Source organism: Anopheles arabiensis, chromosome 2 (genome assembly GCF_016920715.1).
Source record: "Anopheles arabiensis isolate DONGOLA chromosome 2, AaraD3, whole genome shotgun sequence".
NCBI classification, from domain to species: domain Eukaryota; kingdom Metazoa; phylum Arthropoda; class Insecta; order Diptera; family Culicidae; genus Anopheles; species Anopheles arabiensis.
Window position 1 is genome coordinate 75092619 of NC_053517.1, and position 19603 is coordinate 75112221.

Below are 19603 nucleotides of genomic sequence, written 5' to 3' on the forward strand. Positions count from 1 at the left end.
TCAGCCGGCATCGCAACCCTGTTTGCCACAGCCACTCGCCACAGTCACCTTGGGTAGCGGTAAGAAGTCATTTCGCTTCTTCACCGTCAACCCACAGCCCTCCGTCACTATTGATCCAATAAATGGAACAAATCGTCACAAGCAGCTAGCTCCTCGTCCATGCTTTGAAAAAAGATGACAAATTCCGAGTGTGATAAACCGACGGTGAGGATGGCGCTGTGGATCGGTTGCTGCACACGCAGCACACGCAGGAAGAATATGTTTATTTCGGCCTTCGACCCGCGGGGACGCGGGGACCTAAACTTGCTAACAGAGCAATTTTGTCTCCCTGGTTCTAGTTTGCTCAAATCGATCCCGTTATTGAGGGAGAGGGGGGTAAGCGGCTTTTCCGGACCACTGGCTGCAGTGACGGTGCCCCGTCCCGTTCCCTTCCACATGTCAAATGTTGTCAGATATTTTGTTTCATATTTTTGCTTCGCTTTGATTATAGTGCACCCATCATCGAAAGTGAAAGGCCGTGCTTTGGGGGCACGGAATGGGATGCCCCCACCCTTCCCTCAAATCCTCACTGACGAAGGACGGACAGCTGCTTGTTCCGCTTGTACGTCCTGCTGCAGAATCTATCAAAGGAGAGGTGGTTGTCTGTGTGTATGAACGCATCGAAATAAAACAGAAATGATGAAGTGTTTATTGTTGTGCAAACGGTCCCAGGAAGGAAAGCAAAACGTGAGGGTAACTAAAAGGTCCTTTACGTGTCTGCTGAGCCGATGGGTGGCAAAGGAAGATTTCAATCATTTTTAGTACCAATTCTTTCGTTCGTGTTTGTTCGTTCTTTTGCTAGGGCACAGCACAAAAGATCTAGCATATCTTTCCCGCTGCACCTGAAGAACGAATCCAACAAAGCGCCTTCAATCTCTATGAATGGAACACCCTTAACCTTACTCCAAGTGTGGAATATTCCCTCGATGGAAGCCAAAAGAAAATATTTCTTTTTAATATGATTCTTTCCCCAGCTTTTGCCACTTTCCATAACCGGCAGGGGAAAACGAAATGTCTTTTTATATGCATCCAGTGCGATTTGAATGAAATAACTCTCACACTCTCCTTCTCTTTCCCTCTTGGTCGCTATGTGCCAGGTCACCTAACTCGACCCACGGATGTGTACACCGGAAGCAGCAGAAATTGGTGTTTACGATCGTTTGAAATTAAACCTTCGCTATCGGGAGTATAATTCGAAATTGCATTTTTAATACCTTTTTCACGCTTTCCTTTTTCACGGTAGCGTTTGGCTTGGCTGGCTTGATGTTTCCTGGGAGTGTTTGCGGGATACAGCACCTCCAGCCAGAGAAAAGACCAATCCAGCGCATTGCCAATGGGATGGATTTTGGATCGGAACTGAAACGCCGAAGGGACTGTAGCCAAATTCGACACGCTCGGTTCAATGGTTCAGTGCCGGAAAATCGAGGAGCCTTTTTTGAAATTTTCTTGCTACTCACCCAGCGCGGGCGCTTTGCTTTGCATTGGCAGCTGGATCTGCAATCCGCAGATCCGCAAGTCCAGCGCGCCAACGAGCGTAAGAGAAAAATCAAACGAAATTAAATTAACCATACATTTCCCTTACTTTTTCTTTCTTTTTACGCTCGTCACACCCTTTCTATTTCGCCTTCCCGTCCTGCTCGGTGCTCGGCTTATTGTCCTTCATTTGCCTAAACCCCATTGCTCGATTTTGTTTTGCCCGCCAACTGGGGGTGATGCAGCCGGACCAAATCAAACCGAACGAACGGACGAAAAGGCGAACCATTTGTGGCGCTCCGACACAAAAAAGGAAAAAGGGGCAAATGGTCCAATTCAGAACTGGTCGCTTTTTTACAAAACAAAAAAAGCCCCAAAAACTACGAACGCTCCAACATCATCCTTGTGGGATGGGTGTCGCTAGATGAGGAGATCTGGGAGAGCGAGAGGCGTTCCTGAAAAGCGATAAACTCAAATAGGATTTTCCATTTTGCCTGTTTCGTTCCCGTGCGCCACGCTGCCATGATCAAAATCCACGCGATGTGAGGTAGGACACGACACGGAACGATTCAAATTTCTTCCCGGGGGTTTCCATTTATTTATTTTTTTCTGCGCGCTTTCACCAGTAGAGGAAGCACCTGCAAGCGGGGTACATTTTTATTTCATTTTTATGGCCAATTTTATTTTACTTTCAAATGAAAATTCGAATTTCTACACCTAGCGGCGGGCAGCCGGGTAAGCTTACCGCGCTAAGCTCTAAGCCCGGGCTCCTCTCTTATTCCAGTTATTATGTGAACAAGTTTAAACCTTCGAGCGAGCCGTCGCTTGAATAAGAAGAGAAAAAAATAACAAAAAAAAACACCGGGAGACAAGAAAATGTATTGAGCGCCCTCGTCCTACCGTGCTGTAGACCGTACGCCGTCGTCTATCACTTGGGGAAGCCTGAATTTTCTCCTGCCTCCCTCAGACCCGGCTCGCGTGCTTTAACTGCCAGGTTAAATCGATGATCCGACGGCCGATTTTCCGTTCGCACTTCGTTCGCACCGATATACAAAATCATAACCATGCGCAAGCCGACTCGATTCGGGAAACATTAAAAGAAAACACATAACAACATCCAGGACTCACGGTGCCTCACCTTTTCTTTATTTGTTTCTCCCGCCTATCCGCGCGCGCTCTCGTTCTCTTTTCCTGGATGTGCTTCACTTCATCGTTAAAAAATAAAAACGAATGAAAATGTTTTATTGCAATGGTTTTTTCGTTTTTTTTTCACGAAAAAGAAGATGGTTTACTTTGAGCAGTTGGGTTTGAGATTTGTTGGGTAAAGCTTGGGAAGCAATGAAGTGTGTGCGAACGCTGTATAGCTATTCTCAGCCCGATTCCTCACTCGTTGGATCGCAATCAATCCTGCGTCGAAGCAGCGTACGTGCGTCGGAACATCAAAATGTTCTATTTTTTTTTTACTTTTTGCATCCTTTCCTTCCAGCCGCGGTTCTTATCGGGCTCCTGCCAATCACCCATTCTATACTGACCAAAACGGGCTTTTTCTCAATGTCTCGATTGATAAGAAAACGAACCCCGTGGTAAATTTTTGGGGAAGAAGAACTTAACCAACCATAAACCGTCCAGCGGGACATCTGTATCGTCACCCTGGCGTCGTCTTTATAGACGATGGGATTTTATTGCTTTTCTTTTGCAGCCGCAGCCAAACCGGAAGCCGTTGCGTGGAAGTGGAAAGGTCCGTAACCCCTCACTGCGATGCTCCGGTTATGTACGGTGCGTAGCAAAGAATTTCTTGATGAAAGAAACTCGTACAGCTTTAATCACTGACGAAAGTGCATGCATACACTACAACAAAAACCCGTCTTTAAATCCTCATCGCAAATAAAAAACATACAGGAACGAGGCAACGGAGAAATTCACGAAAAATAATACCATATTTTGTGCAGTCAAATCAACCCTCCGCTGGCATTGCAAGTACCGGAAGCAGAAGGGAAAATCGGCACAATCACGATGTGACGCATCTCTGGACCCTTCAATTGCGGGTTGCGGTACACTCGGACACGCGGGCTACGCTTGAAGGATGTCGATGAGGAAGATTAATGATGATTATGCTGATTTCCGAAGGGTCAGAGGGTACAGGGCCGGGTGGGAAATATTCCCTCTCTCAGCCATCCTCTTCCTTCATTAATGCCATAAATCGCGTATGCCAATTTTTCATCACCATCAGGCCTAAGCGTCTGTCACTATGGACTTATTTAAGTAAAGAGATGCCGGTAGAAAAAACAGTTGTTAAACAATTCAATTTTCATGTTTTTTAGGTCGAAGAAACGCAATTTGAACAAGCTACTGGGCGTCTCCTTTTCGGTGATGTTCGGGAAATCCACACATTATTTTGATTGATTTTTTGTATGTGTTGAGGAAATCGTATTCCGTTTAGCATACGTGCGCGCGCGAGAGAGAGAGAGAGAGAGAAGGAGAGAGAGAGGGAACTTAATCGTTGTCGCCGTGCGCTGCTCAACGAGAGAGCGCTACGCGCTGACCGAGAGAATTCTTATCAGCTTAATCAGTCGCGTTCTGAACTCTGACCCGATCAGTCGCGTTCTGATCTCCGTACCAACAAGTCGCGTTCTGAACTCTGACCCGATCAGTAGCGTTCTGATCCCCATACCAACAGGTCGCGTTTTGACCTCAGACCCAAAAAGTTGCGTTCTGACCAATCTGTTCTAAAGTGAAATAAACTTGTGAATTAACAACATCTTACAAACATATACAGTGTTCGGACAATTAAAAGTGCATATCACATCTAACCCCAAATCCCCCACAGTATAAATCCAATTATTTATTAATTTATTAACTAGAAAAGAGCAAACTAGAAATTATTTAATACAGAAAATGTTAATATAGAGTATAGAAACTATTTAAAAAATAATTATTTGCCTATGCTCACAATGCAAACCAAATATCACGAAAAAAATAACGATATCGATTCCTTGACTCTCTTCATTACGATCGGAATGACATTTTTTATCCCCATTCAACCTATCAAACCAGTCACCACCGTGCACCAACCACCTCCATCACTCCATTCGCAGAACCGCAAGGATTTGTGTCCAGATTTGGCAACGTGTTTTGGTCGATTCCACTTCCACGCGCATTGAAACGCTTCCTTCGACGCTACTCGTTTCATCTTCCGTTCAATCGTTTACCCTGCGAACGTGGTTTTTCCGCGTCCGTCTGTGATCCCTCCCCTTCCCGCCATTATTGCACGGTGTGCCAAAAGAGCAAAGTTTTCTCCAGTCACGCCGCTTCTTCTGGTTTTCGCGCAAGGTCGCCATCGTTATTAATATGGCGCGTATTTTTTTTTTCTTATGGTTTTTTTTGTTGTCTTGGCGCCCTTCAGCTGCACACACTCACACGCATGCCGTCCGTTTGGCCGCCGTCGCGCCGCAGGGATGCCCTGCCAACACGCACACATACACGCATGATAAATTATCCGACGGTCAATCATCGTCAGGCGTGAGTTTTGGCTGGTGAAGAAGCAGGAGGAGAAGGAAAAAGAACTATTGGTGGGAGGGACCCGGATGGCTTGCGGGATGCGGGATGGGTTGCATGTTGTTGAATTATTATTATTCCGCCAGCAGCAGCAGCAAGGCATCCTGCTTCGCGAGCGCACAGTCGGCCATCTTAATCGAATCACGCACTCACTCACGCCGCCTGGAACGCCGGAGCGAGCCGTTTTCGAACATGACGCAGTGGTCTTTCGCGGGGGTTTTATTTGGGGAGGGGCAGCTGAAGTCAGAACTCAGAAGGGACGGACTGGGCCATGTGTATACGTACGTACGTATGGCACACGTGCATTCGGTGGAGGCGGTGGAGGATGGTTTCTTGAAGATTTCGGGCGTTTCGAACCACGCGGGGCTTACCTTTCCCGCAGGGTAAACGATGAAGCTTGAGGAATTATTCAATTAATTACAACCAAATTACGACCGCAAAGTGGTCAAGCTGTGCTGTCGGTTTCGGGACTCGGAGTGACGATGGAAGTGGTTGAACCGCTGGTGCTGCTGACGACGGACTTCCCTTGCACGAGGAAAAGGGAATGCCATTGGCCCACAACCTAATTGCGAAACAAAAACTCTCCAAATCTGTCCGTCTTTTTGTTTTCTTCTCTTTTGCACTGGCAAAGCAGTAGCCAGCGAATTATGAAACGTCTTCTGCCAGTGCCTTTGCATCCACTCGCCCAGCAAAGCAAACCCCTGCCTGCATGGCCACAGCGAATCGCGCGAGTTGAAGTTTATTATCATTCGCAGCACGCACCGCCCGTCATCTTCATCAGACGGATTTCAATTTGGAAAAGTGTAATCTAATACGAAGGAAGAAAAATCCAACTGACAAGAGACCCGGGCCGCTCATTCAGGAGCAGCTTCCGGTTGTCTGTTTTCGGGCCTAGAGATGGTGTGTGAGTTTGATAATTCAAGCAAAGGAAGCTCATCACAGCAAACTCTGTGTGAATATAGCGATATCTTCAGCTGGGAAGGAACGATGCAAGATGTAATTTTCACTACCGTCGGAGTTAAGCTTTTTTTAGCTAAGTAAACATTTCACTTGTCCGTATTGTTATTTATGAAATGCAATCGTTATTATTATTGAATTCGGCACATTTACCAACACCTGAAGGAACTCAAATCATTATCACAAATAAAAAAAAGGTTTATTTGTGTCAAAGATGTCCTTCGGCATCCACACCGATGAATTATTGATAATGTAGCATCTTTTGTTAGACAATTGAAATCTTAACATCCCCAACGCTACTAATCCAGCAAAAAGGGTCTAAAACAAAACAAAAAACAGATAAAAAGGACATCTTTCCCGTTCTTCATTCATCATTCAGCTCGGTGGCAGGTAGGTTGTGCTGACTTTGTTTTCCTTCATTCATCGTGCAACAGCGCAAATAATCCCGGAAGTTGATTTGTTTTAGACAACCAAACCAAACCGGCAAGCAAAATAAAAAAGCAAATAACGCCAAGTGCGCGGACCGCTATCCTTCCCGGAATTGTGAATCGAACGGTGCCCCATAGTGCCACTGATCCGCTTTGCGAGGATTAATTCAAGTTTTCCGATTTCATCCCATTTTGGGACGATTATCCACCAGACACTTTTCCCTAGCCCTGCTCGGTAAGCATGCCCTCCGCCACCACTTCATCCCACATCTAATTTCGTTACGTACAACCGCTTTCAACCTCTTGCCATCGAACCACACAGCAAAAGGAGAAGCCACCAGTGTCGTCGGCATCGGCACAAAGGAAAAAGGGGTTTACCTTCGCATCACCATTTTACCTCCCAAAAATCCTCCACTAATCCAATATTGCTCGAAGCCACAAGAAGTGTGTCGGAGGAGCACGGGAAGAAGCGTGTTGCGTAAATAACCCCTGCCGGCATGAGCACAGCCCACGGCAAGGGAGTGAGCGAGAGGCCCGTACTGGAAATGGCAAATGTCGCTCGAAATTCGAACAACTTCCATAAGGGTTTAAATTTCCACCTTGTGGACCATTGCTACTTGCCAGCCGTATCGATGGGAGAGCGTTCGGGTGTTTTTAAAATCTGCACCGGTAAAGCTTTAATTTCTCGATAACGCTTCCGGACATTGATTAAACCACCTTCACCTTCTTTTTTTTTTTGGCTCATGGTGAAGGGACGAAGGCGCGACCTTATTCAACCCGGCGGCTTGCGAAACTGACTCCTCCCGACGAGGCCTCCCTAATCGGTTAGCTTTCCCGTCGAAGTAGCGAGAACAAGGAGCCCAGCTAATGGTGATGATGATCGCCCTGCTGCTGCTCCGGCAGTGTTGATGTCCGTAGCGAAGGAAAGTTTTCAAATTTCATCATTTAATTAAATTCCATCATCGAACGCAGCACTGGGCGGGCTGAAGTTCTCTGGCCTGCCGCTTCAAATTTCACGGCAAACTTCGGCCTAGCGACCGAAGCGGGGGGGAGGGGGCATTATGAACATGGCACGACACGGCTGCTCACCAGTCCTGCCCACCGGGCCCGATTTAATAATAAGCAGCATCCTCTGTCCGGCGATCGATGCAAAATATGGCTTTAATCTTCACCTGAACCGATGCTCCTAGGAAGCTGGAAAGCCAGAAATAAGACTAACCGCGGCCAGGGCCCGGCAGCTAAAACGGAAGGCTTCGGAGCAGACAGGCCGAACTGAATTTGCTTTGATTTAATCCACACTTATTTAATTAAATGAAACGGTATAGCGCCCCCACCGGTAAACACTGCCAGCCTTCCAAGAACTGGCCAGTGGTTGTTTCGGGCACAGGTAAAGGGAGAAAATGAAGAATAAATCCCTTAAATTAAGGAGAATCAATTTTCAAGCCTTTGGTTCGGAAACTAATCGCTCTTCCAGCACATGGCCATTCGGTTTCCTTGCGACGAGATAAATGCGCAAAAAAATGTCCCACCGACCTCATTTACGCCCAGACGCAAGCAAGGGACATTTACGACCCCGGCAGTACTTAGATGATAGATTGAGCGCACACGCAATTGGGTTGATGGCGCAGGCCAATTCGAGGCGATTTTATTTTATCCCCAGTACGGCCCCGTCATCGCATCGCTGGGTGGTGCATCGTGAGAATCTAGAACACATAAACATCACCCCAACCAGACGGCAGAACTACTGCACACCCGCACCGTGCATTCGCGGTGCCCTAGATGACATTAACGTGTAACTAAATTATCGTTGATTTGTTTTGTGTAAACAATCCCTCAATCGGTCGCCCCGGTACAAATGTCAGTACGTGTGCGGACTGGGAGCTGCAGCGTCAGTACGCAGCGAAACAGCGCCGCTAGTAGGGTGGCGCAACTTGCTGTTTTTTTTATTTGCTACCTCTTCTTAGAACTATATCTTCGCCAAGCGGACAACGATGTTACCCGGAGTAGAGCGTGTTTGCTACCGAAGTGCTTTGCGTTAGTCATGCGCGACCAGGCGCGGAAATCAAGTGCGGAGATGTTTGATTGTTTGTCTAGGCCGAGCTGGGGAAGGGAGGGATGCGGTGCGACAATAGTTGCAAATGGTGGGTCATCTAGCCGGAAGGGCACACGGCGCGCTAAGGCAGAATGAGGTGAAGGCTGCCATTTCGCTTATTCCGTCTGACCATCGCGCGGAAGGATTGAAATGGAAGCAGATTAGCAAAAACGCCATTCAAGGTACCTGGTACGTGGTTGTCGGTAATGTCTTTCTAGTCGGATTAATAGAAGGATGACCGGTACGAGAAGTCCCATCACATGTTAAATTACATTGGCTAAAGCGGAACTCTTTAATTCTCAGAAGGTTTTGTCACTCAATACCATTCGCATGTGACACTCCCTTCTACGTGTACTGTTCTAACACAATCAGTAGGCACTAAAAATACCCCAAAAACCTATTAGCAGAGCGTTGATAACAGGCGTGATCGATAAGCGTTAAGATTTTACAGGAAAAACAGCTTCCGTTTGTTCGGAAAGTACCCGCCAACAATGTACCTGTAAGCCTATTGTGGGACGAGGAATTTTCTAAAACCACACTCACTGACCGCAAGTCCCTAAAATAGAATGACATAAACCTGCACGAGCCCGGGTGTGATTATAGCGTTCGACGCCCGAAGTAACCGAACCTTCAGGCCACGTAGCAACACCTTCCGTACTGTGCGAACCTGCAAGGAAAGCTTGCCTGCACAAACATTTACCGTAATGTCAAAACATTCCCTTTAAACTATCTTTCCCGCGATATGACGCATGAATTGATGGCAGTGCCGGTAAGTATGGGAGGTGCGTGAACTATGGCCAACGAACCAACCAGGGAGGAGGGAAACGAGTGTTTGAAATGTTTTTAAGTACCTTTTTTCTTGCTTCTTCCTCTCCCTCGGCCGCTGCCTTTTCTTTATTTACGTTACTCAGTTTAATTTCCGAGCCGCGCCCCCTCGCGTGTGCTCAACTAGGTGCATTTTTAATTAACAAGTGCTAAGTTTAGTTTGCATCACCTCTCAACTCTCTGCACGGCAAATGGCAAGTGCGCTCGCTGCGGTGCACGCTGCACGTTAGAAACGGTCAGCAACTACGTCAGGTTTCAGAACCGTTCGTTGCACACGACCTAGCTTGGTGCGAAACGCCTCACCCTACAACAATTTCTAATAGCGTCCCAATAATCTGATTTTTACGTTTGCGTCCAAACGTAACGCCCAATTGAACCTACGACCTGTCCGAGGACCCCCCGTTCCCAGGTGCCCTAGAAGCGGTGCTCCTAATTCACAACTCCAGCCCGGACCAGATGATGCAAAATAAAATGCAAAAATCGGCATGCGACCCAGCACCAACATCCTCGTCGCCCCAGTTTTCTGCGCGCGTTACGGGCAGGTCCAAAAGAAATTAACCTTTCCCAACCGACTCGGCGAGACTGGAAGGCGCGCAATAGTTTTTATTTTCTGCCATCGTCTTACATCATCGTGTGCATTTCAGTGCCTTCCAGACGCGTTCGTCAAAGCGTTCTAGCTAATTCTAATCGAAACCACTACGCTGAGTCATGGGCCGTGGGGCTCGGTGCAGTCTGGCAGGAATGGCAAAAAAAAATCGAATCCACTTTCCACGGGAAAGGCTTCCAAAGGCGGGGGGGTGTAAAACGTTCCAACGCGAATCGCTTCACACGTGTCGGGGTTGGCAACTTCAGGCAGGCAACTCCAACCCGATCAGTTGTGCCCACTGTACACTCAGACGGACCGGTAAACAGTAAAAGTCAACCGACCATCCGGCAATCACGCCAACCCGTTAGTGTGTGTGTGTGTGTGTGTGTGTGTGTGTGTGTGTGTGTGTGTGTGTGTGTGTGTGTGTGTGTGTGTGTGTGTGTGTGTGTGTGAACGCGTTACATCACACTTCACGCGTCCAGAAACCGGCCGACAGGACAGCCCGGCACGTGGACCATCAACCACCAAGCAATGAAGTGGAGAAAGTAGAAAACAGCCAGCGCAAAAGGCGTGGTAGAATAAAAATACATCCCCAACCAGGACCGGAGAGTGAGCCAGGCTCTTTTACAGCACAACCGCAGTAAAACCGTACCCGAGCAGATGGAGAATGGAAGGCGCAAGAAGTCGTCTAAATGTCTGCCCCGATACTGGAAGCGCAAACGCGTCGCATCGTGAAGCAGCGTGTAAAGTGTACTTAGCTCTTCAAATCCAAGTGTCATCAAAACAACAACTGCCCCTGATAACGACAGGCCACACTTGCTTGCAGTGCTTCTTCGCTTTCCTTTCGCGACCGAGACGGGCCGGTAAACAGTGTCACCCCGGCCCGGCCTAGGCCTAAAGCGAATCCTTCCGGATTTTACCTTTAGCATTTTGTTTATGTTCTGCTATCTATGGCCTTCCCGATTGAAGATGCACAAACAGTGCACCGTTGTCCCACATCCAGGTTGCGCTTGCTCTCGGTGTTTGGACGGCGGCTTAATGTGTCCCGCCTCCCGACTACTCATTCGCCACTTCTCCACTAGAGCTTATCGGGCTCTCAAGCACCTTGCACTTGCACTTGAGACTTGCCCATTTGAAGGTCCAGCAGATCCCTATCCAGGCCGTTTCTGTGGAGTTCGATGAACGTTTAGAGCATCATCCACCGCCGGTTACGGTTGTCACGTGTGGGTAGGGGTGTGCACCGGTACCACCAGCTATCAGTCCAGCAGCTGTCAAGAGTGGGCAAGCAACATCGTTATATCATAGTCCCAGACGCACAAGTGGTGTCAACTTGGAGATAGTGCTATGGTAACAGTGTCAGATGTTACAGCTGTATCTGCGTGGCCGAACCGTCATAGCAGTGACCACTATTATTTTTAAAAGGCGAAATTTATACAAAACTTTTTGTTGGACGTTTCAGCGTTACCGAAATTGCATATGCGCAAACCAAGCGTAAGGTGTGTACACAACCAACTCCCTCCCGGGTAGGTGTTCCCGCCAGCTTAATCGGCTTTTGGGCCGGGGAGCGGTGGGCGACCAAAACCAGTGCAGCAGAGCATCTGGGAGGGCGATTGGGGGGACGCGATTTCCATTCCCCCTGCACCCGGTTGGCCGGGTCAGCAAATCATACAGTCACGTACGGTCGGGCTGATCACGTTTTCGGTCCGTCCCAGGCACGCTTCCATTGCAGCGACAAGTGGCTCACCAGAGTTAGAGCGGCTCAGGCACACAACGAAAAACCGCATACACCAAGACACTGGGTGACGCTGAGTTCGCGCGACGTCTGAGCTGCAGAGTAGGGCTTAGGCCCTCAGGCAGTACTATTGTTTTCGATCAGTCATCACTAAACACAAACACACACAGACACTGCTTTGTGCTACAGTGTTGCCATTTATCCACTCATTTAGTAAATGTGTGTTTGCTGACATGCAGCGACAGAAGCAAAAGACAACATAAAAAAACAACTAGCCCTTTAATCTGGAAACCTGACTCGGGCAGTGTTTTCGATTAACGGTGGCACTGCTTCCTGCCGTAAATGACTCATGCCTGGGAGAGGCGCGTGTTGTTTTATTGCCGTTTTTGAGCTCGCAGTACTTAAGCCGAGCAGTTACAAAAAAGTGTGTCTAGTTTACTAAACAGCGCTGGTTTGCTCTACCTCCTCCCAACTCAAAATTAATATTTGGACGATTAAACGGACGGCAAGACCGGGGGAGGCGTGGAACTACTTCCAGCACAGGAAAGGTGTATTTTATTTCAAACAAATAAATCACACCCCAAAGAGCAATAAGCTCATTTTTTCTTGCTGCGGTGTGAGACTGTTTCATCACCTTCTCCCAGGAAACCTTTCGCACCTAGTTAGAACCTTCCGCGCCAGCGGTTGCCGGAACCCATCTAAAACATCCAAAAACAACAACGACCAAAAGTGTACGCCTCAAACATTCCAGCGAAAACTCCACCAGACTGCAGAAACAACAAAACAAGCACACACGCAGAAAAAAACCATACCTCAAATCCACAGCCAGAGCTTTGGCCGTCGCCGGAAAGCCAACCAAAGCGGAAAACACCCGCTTGGCACGAGATATTGAACCGAGCCAGCCGAAACGATTTGAAAAATTTGCCAACACTCTGGGCCACTCTTTTCGGAAGATTTTCCCACCTCCGCATGGCCCGCTCCACTCCGCTCCGCTACCACCGGTTAGTGTGTAATGCCGCTCTGCCAGCGGAAATATTTCATAGTGAAATAATATTTGAAAAGAATTCCCCTCCCTGGTTGTTTTTATGGATTTTTTGGCACTGGGTGGTTGTTGTTTTTGCCTCGTGTTTCGGTTCCCCAACACACATACACACAATCGCCCGTGGAAGCCTCGCAGGGGTATTTCGACAGTTCGTCACCTCGTCACAGTCTTCCCAACCGATTTTTTTTGTGGAGTATTTTTTTTACACCGCACACTCAGACGGGGAAGTAGTCCGCAAAGAAAACGTGTCCGCAACGTTGGGTTTCTTGGGCGACACCAAAAAACAACCCAAGCTAAGGTGACGAAGAAGAAAAAGGAAACGAAGAGGAAGAGCTAAAGCGGACCAACAGCAACAACAAAAAACCATCCCTACGCTCTTTAGAGCGCGTATAATTTTGGCACAATCTGGCACAGTCGGCGCGCACTCTTACGGAAAACCCACGGGTAAACGATCGTATTTATCAAGCAATTAACACTTCTTCAGCACGACCCCTACACTCTGCAGCCGTTGGTCAGAGGGCTGAGGTCTGGCCGAGATGGTGAATGGGAGGAACATTTTTGCACTTTCCGGAAAAATGCCCCAGCCCAGTAGGTTCGCCGTTTGCCACCCATTCTGGGGTGAACGAGTGAAAAAAAACGCCAAGAAATAACTAACGACTCTAGAGGCTACTACAGGACTGCCACCACCACCAAACTCCGTCTCCGTTGCTAAACGATAATGATAAAATAGCGAGCGAAAAACAGAAATGGAAAGCAAAGTAGAACTAGCGCTGGGGCAGTATCTACTGGAAGGTGAGGGTTTGGCAAAAAGCCTCCAAAAGGAAAGAGCACGGTGTGTTTGGACGCTCGTGACGCTCGGCAAATTCGATTCCATCAGCGCGTACAGGCCTCGTGTGGCAAAATACATCACCCTTAATTCGGTTTTAATAATTCATTCCATCTTCTAACCATTTAGCGCAAACCCGGGAAGCCGCACGAAAATGCGTCAATTCGCTGCGAGCCGTGATTCGGTGAAGCTGAAAAACAACAGCAACGACAACCCGGGACACTCCTTCTCGCTTCCCCTCGGCTTCACCTTGAAGACGCGTGGCAGCTAGCGCATTCCATTAGAGATTTCCACTTGATCGCAAATATGGTCTTGGTTTGGTGATTAAAGCACAGACACGGCACAACGTTAAAAATACGCGGCACGCAAAAATACGGACAACATAATGCTCCAGGCGACAAGCCAAAATCTTATTTCTAGCGGACCGTGTCCGCAATGGCAATGGCATCCTCCGCAAAACGTGTGCAGCACATGGCGTTGTATGCTAATTTTTGGATTGGATTTAGGTGTTTTGCCTTTTTTTGGATTTCAAAAAAGGGACATTCGAAATACAGGCAAGTGGCTGATCGTTCTAAATGCTCTGTTTAACTGGCGTGTGCCTGGATAAAGATTAAAAATTAAATTGGATTCCAACACGACTGGACCGTTTTTGCATCGTTTTCTTTGAGCAACAACTCCTTTTTTTTTTGGGTAACGAGATCATCATTTTGCCTGACCCAACGCAAGGTTCACTTCCGGTCCGAAGCTCTAGCAGCGAATGGATTTACGCGTTTTTTGTGGTGCAATTTTTGCGATTCTTGGAAAATTTTCCTTCAGTGTTTCGTTTCCTTCTCCCTAAAACAAGTGCAAAAGTTTCTAGCTTAAGAGTGTGCCAACCAACCAGCTACTGCGTGAAGAGCAAAATGAAACAAAAGCTCCACCATCACCAAGCCCGCAAAAGAGACGAAACGCGGAAAAATAAGGTAAAGTGCCCATTTCATGAAACGGTACAAACTTTTCGCGACAGAGAAATCCCCAAGTCAGAGGAAATTTTCATTAAAAAAAAAACAAACCACGTGGGCCAAGTATGCCCCGGTGCTACCACGTTTGGTGGGGTTGGCTGTTGGCCCAGTGAAGAAGGGAAAAACTTTAACCAAACGAAATATCTTGCAGGCGTGCATGGTTGGAAAATGTCACCACCCCTTCCACCACGGCACGGACATATTCGGTAAGGCAGCAAGCTCCATCGCATCGCATCGTCCGTTTCTTTGCCGGTTGCTTTGCTTCGCCGAGGAAAAAGACCCAAATGAACAAGCCCGGGAAAGGCAACCGCACGGCCCCGTCCACGGCCAGGTTCGCCAAGACCGCACAGATAATATGGAAATTTATGTTTTAATCTAGACGATATAAATTATGGCCATCGATTCGCCCGGGCATCCGGAGGACGCCAAAAACCGGACGGTAAAGAGATGGCGAAAAATGAGCAATAGCGCACACAGACACACACACACACCAGCAGCAGTGACTACATTGTACCAGGTACTGGGGAAATGGGAAAAACACAGCGAGGATAGGAAAAATCTCTGTGACAAAACGAACAACCAAGCGCCGCAGGACGATACGCGAAACGGGAGGCCGTGGTAGAGCTTTTCTCGCCCGGCAAGAAGCGAAATTTATGTGCCAGTCAGTGTTTCGGGCATCTTTGATTTATTTCCGGCTGAAAGTGGGTTTTTTTTTGTGTTGGCTTCCTCTTGTTTGTTGTTTGGTTTGAGACCGGGTTGTCGGTTTTTTTTTTTCACTCACGTTCGTTGTTCTACACATTTCGACCGGAGTTGGGGGTTTGGTTTGCTTGATCCAACTCGGAACGAGCGGATTATGGTGGCTGCTTTGTTTACTAAGCGAAGATACAGGGTCAGGGCTTAGAATGCTATTAATTAAATGAATGGTCAATCACTCAGGGCAAAAAACCGTTCACAAACGGAGAAACAACATTATTGATTTCAGTGCGAACGGTTGCTTGAAAATTCAAGCTCATCTTTAAAAAAAAAACAACAAACATCTACGTCGTTGTAGCATTTCACACAATCATCACCAGACCAGACACCAAACAGTCTACGTGCGCGTACAGTGCCAATTGATAAGGCACCTAGCCCCCGGGGGCAAAAATAAAACTTCGTTATCACATCCACACTCTTCCTAAGCACTGCTGCGCCTCCCGTGCACGAGTGAGAATGCAATAATTTGCACACCCCACACAATCACACACACACACACACACACTGCAACCAAAATCAACAGCTGCATCACAACTGTGCTTCCGCGGCACAATTTTCGCGAGTTCACTCACCTGCGTTGCATCGGTGTAGGGCGTGCTGGAGTTCTTATCCACCATCTGGGAGCCGAACACGGGCGGCGAGGCGTTGTTGCCGTACTGCTGCTGCTGCTGCTGCAGCTGCTGCTGCTGTTGCTGTTGCACCACCACCGTATCCATCTCGCTGCCGTGCTGTGACAACGCGTTGATCACCTGATTGTGTTGGGGTATCATCACTGCTGCCCCCGCGGAGAATTGAAAAACCACGGCACCACACACTTCCCTACACTGTGGGGGAAGGAACCGAGCGGATTTCCTTCCGCTCACCCTTTACTGAACTCTTTCTATAGCTTCTTTTAGATAGAAAACTCCTCCAAGCAAACAAACCAACAATCAAAATTAATGCAAAAATAATGAATTGGCTACGCACGTTTTGTACTTCAAAACGCGCTAATGCACACTACTAAGAAGACGGCGATGTACTTGCTAGCCTTTACTTTCGCACATTTCACGCAGCCCGTGACCCATCGGAGGGATGGATAGTGGGATATACAACACACACACACACGCACACAAAACGCACAAAACACTGGCACTTTTCCTGCTTTCTTCACCCTTTTTTTGTACACTTTCGTTTCTTTTGCAATTTGCTCTGCTCCTCGCGTGGATCGGGAGAGCTGTGTCGAGCGGGTCGGCTTTACCGGCTACGCACTAATCTTTTGCTCTGGACGCGTTACATACACTCGGGCACCGGAGTTGCGTTGTTTTCATTTTTTATGCATCTGTGTTTAAACTCACTCGCAAGGCGTCAATTTGTTAAAATTTTACTGTGTGCACGATTGTTGTTTTGGTTTGTTATTAATATTTTTTGTAGCGCTTTACTCCACGCAATGACACAGGAACAAATGCACATACACACACATACACATATACACACAAACAAATAACTGAAACTGCTTTTCTTCTTCTTTTGATCACTTGCAATGCATTGAACCACACAGTACGTTCGTTTCTTGTTTGAAAAATTACGTTGCTGTTAGGTTTAAAAAAAGAAGGACAAAATTAAAGCAATTTAACACTTTCACATTAAACAAGTTTTTTAGTTTTTAGAAAAAATCTGTCCGTTTTTTTTATAACCCTTCATTGTTCATTTATCACCCTACCAACAGTCTCAATCGTTTGGTTGAATCGCAGCGACTAAAGAATGTACCCAACAGTCAATCGTCTTATAAATCGGTGCAGAACGCGAGAAGATTTATTGATGCAGATGGTGTGCCAACCCAAACAAAAAAACTGCAAACCTCCGAAAAAAAAACCCCAACACACCACGAGGCCCACCGCACGCCAAAGGAAAACACCTCCCAGGCGACACAGCACACAGTGAAACTAAACCAACAAACGAACAAAATAAAACACATCCGCTAACAATAATCGCATACGTAGTGCACAGCATCCCACACAGCCCTCCCCGGCACCCAAACACTGCCGAACCGAGAAGCTTCTGTGTCGGTGCAATGGACGGCGAACTGTGCGGCCCCATTCGATGGTGCACGTGGGGCGTGCGGTTGCTGGGGAGCGATATGAATTTCGTTTGAAAAACTGCACCCCGAACCTCTCACATGTTATCGAGTTCGTTTTGGTGGGTTTTTTTTTACACCGGCAACGGATTTGACAAAGTGCAACCCACTTCATCCTCCATCATTGCATTGATCGATCACACTGGGTATGTGTGTGTGTGTGTGTGTGGGTCTGCTATTGATGATTGCGTGTCGGTGACATATTCTTTTCGCGTCTCCTATTACACCTGCACCATTTTGTATTTTGTGCCGTGGGGATGCTTTAGCCACTGTTCACAATCGATTAACCGTTCGTCACCAACCACTGTGTTTGAGGGGTTGCACGTCTCACAAAACACTTTATTTTATTGATGAGTCCAGCGTTTGTCCAAATGTTTCCCACTTCTGATTAGACTGATTTCCACCTAAAGGTAAGTTTGAGTCCGACTCCCTGCTAACATCACGAACCCTAATAGATGCTACTTCCGGCATTACACCAATCGAATCAGAGCAATCAGATCATCAAGAATGGCACTGCTGTTGAAGAAGTGATTTGTTTCTATCAACTACTTTAAACAGGTTCTAAACGAGCTTTGGCCACATTCGTGATAAAGAATTTACTTCCGCATTGCATCATCTAGTCGATTTATATGTGAAATACTTCCAAACCATTTGGTGCATAAATGCTTCAAATTTTTTGTCTTCGTTTTAAAAAATAATTAATTTTATATTAAAAAGTGGTGAAAAATGAATAATATATTTTTTTAGTTCATCAAAAAATTATACACGAAAAAATTCAATCAGTATTGAAAATTCCAAAAATCATCACAAAACTATTTTATTACGCCAACATTTAAAAAAACACTTTGAAAAAAGTGCATGTGTTGGGGCAGAAAAAAAATCACAGCTTAGCAAACCCTTATCTGTTGCTTCAAAAGTGTTACTGCTGAAGCCACTTAAGTTAACTGTTGCACTGCTCCCAACACGACACGGACATGCCCCTCTGAGTGTTATGGCACTGGGAATGTCTTGAAGTTAATGATGACAACAAATTGAAAAATCACTTCAAACAAATTAAACAATCATTATCGAAAATTTGGTAAAACCTGGTTTTAATAGAAAATCGTTCAAAAAATCGGCTTTTACAGATACAAATTTCCAGAAGGTATTTTTCTAGAAGCCTCACATTCTCACACACTGTCCCTTTTTGCGCCACCAGTTTTTTCGTCACTGACAGTACACACGCAATCCCTTTTCGGACATCGATGCACTATCTCTTCATCGCACAAATCCCGCAACACATTTTCACTCCTTGGCGCATGGCGTTGCAAAGCTGTTCGGATGCGAAGTTTGTCACCAACATATTGAGAGCACATCACAGATTCCACGCATCGTGCATAATCGTGCTGCTGGGCATGATTAACGAACGTCAAACACGAATAATTTCAAAAAATCAAAGAAACCATCACTCCACAATATTCACCTTTATCGCACGCGCTTGGAACTTGGCGGAAGTTTAACGGGAACGGAACCTTGCAGCAAGGACGCGAATCTGCGTGTGTAGAAAATGTTTTGCAAAAATATGATTGCCGTTCCGTTCGGTGCCGGGGACGATGCAACTGGCGCACTGGCTCACTGAAACCGCACTACCGCGAGCTACTCGTGTTTCGGAACAGTGGCAGACTGTTCCGATGTGTGGCCCCGAGATGTGCTTCTGCTTGCTAAATTGGGGGTTGTTTGCCTGCTTGCTTGCTGCTACTAAGATGCGAATCTAAAGACGCCTTTCGGACGGGCAGGTCGCAGTTTTTGCGTCCGCCTCGGGAAGTGTTGTTTTGAGACTGAACACTCGTTCGATGTTTTCGAGACGGCAGACTGCGCCCTCGGTGCTTCGGGTTTCGGTCCTACACACAGACACACAGCAAAGCACCGCGTTCGGTTCGTTCGCACAGTGTTCGGTTCGCGATACACTCACGCGCGTGCCCTCTCTGTCTGGCGTGCGCTGGCCGTTGTAAACATGCACGATGACGGCGGCTGCGTTCCGTCTAACCCTCTATCCACCCCCTATGCCCAACACGCATTCACGCGCTACCATCGTGTACGCAATTTTATCCATCGGGTAAAGTTTGTATACACGAACAAGTTGTGAAGTGAGTTACGGATCGCGTGAGTGGCACAAGATAAAACGTTGCACCTTAAACGCAT

General features: G+C 47.1%; 1 protein-coding gene and 1 long non-coding RNA gene across 3 annotated transcripts in view; one reads left to right on the forward strand and one right to left on the reverse strand.

Moving 5' to 3' along the window:
- The window catches only part of LOC120898321 (myb-like protein Q), a 123279-nt gene extending 104013 nt beyond the window's left edge, over window positions 1-19266 (reverse strand). Inside the window, exons 1-3 of one of the 2 annotated variants that reach the window (XM_040304008.1) lie at window positions 18885-19266; window positions 18588-18807; window positions 15882-16878 (exon numbers count right to left, since the gene is read on the reverse strand). In XM_040304008.1, the coding sequence (XP_040159942.1) occupies window positions 15882-16079 (198 nt within the window). In that variant the 5' untranslated portion in view covers window positions 16080-16878; window positions 18588-18807; window positions 18885-19266. The remainder of the gene's footprint in view (window positions 1-15881; window positions 16879-18587; window positions 18808-18884) is intronic. The other variant, XM_040304006.1, reaches the window with a different exon arrangement.
- On the forward strand, window positions 3980-4283 carry LOC120898322. Its single transcript, XR_005738647.1, has 2 exons — window positions 3980-4135; window positions 4190-4283. It is a non-coding gene; the product is annotated as an uncharacterized LOC120898322 (long non-coding RNA).
- Window positions 19267-19603: the final 337 nt, after the last annotated feature.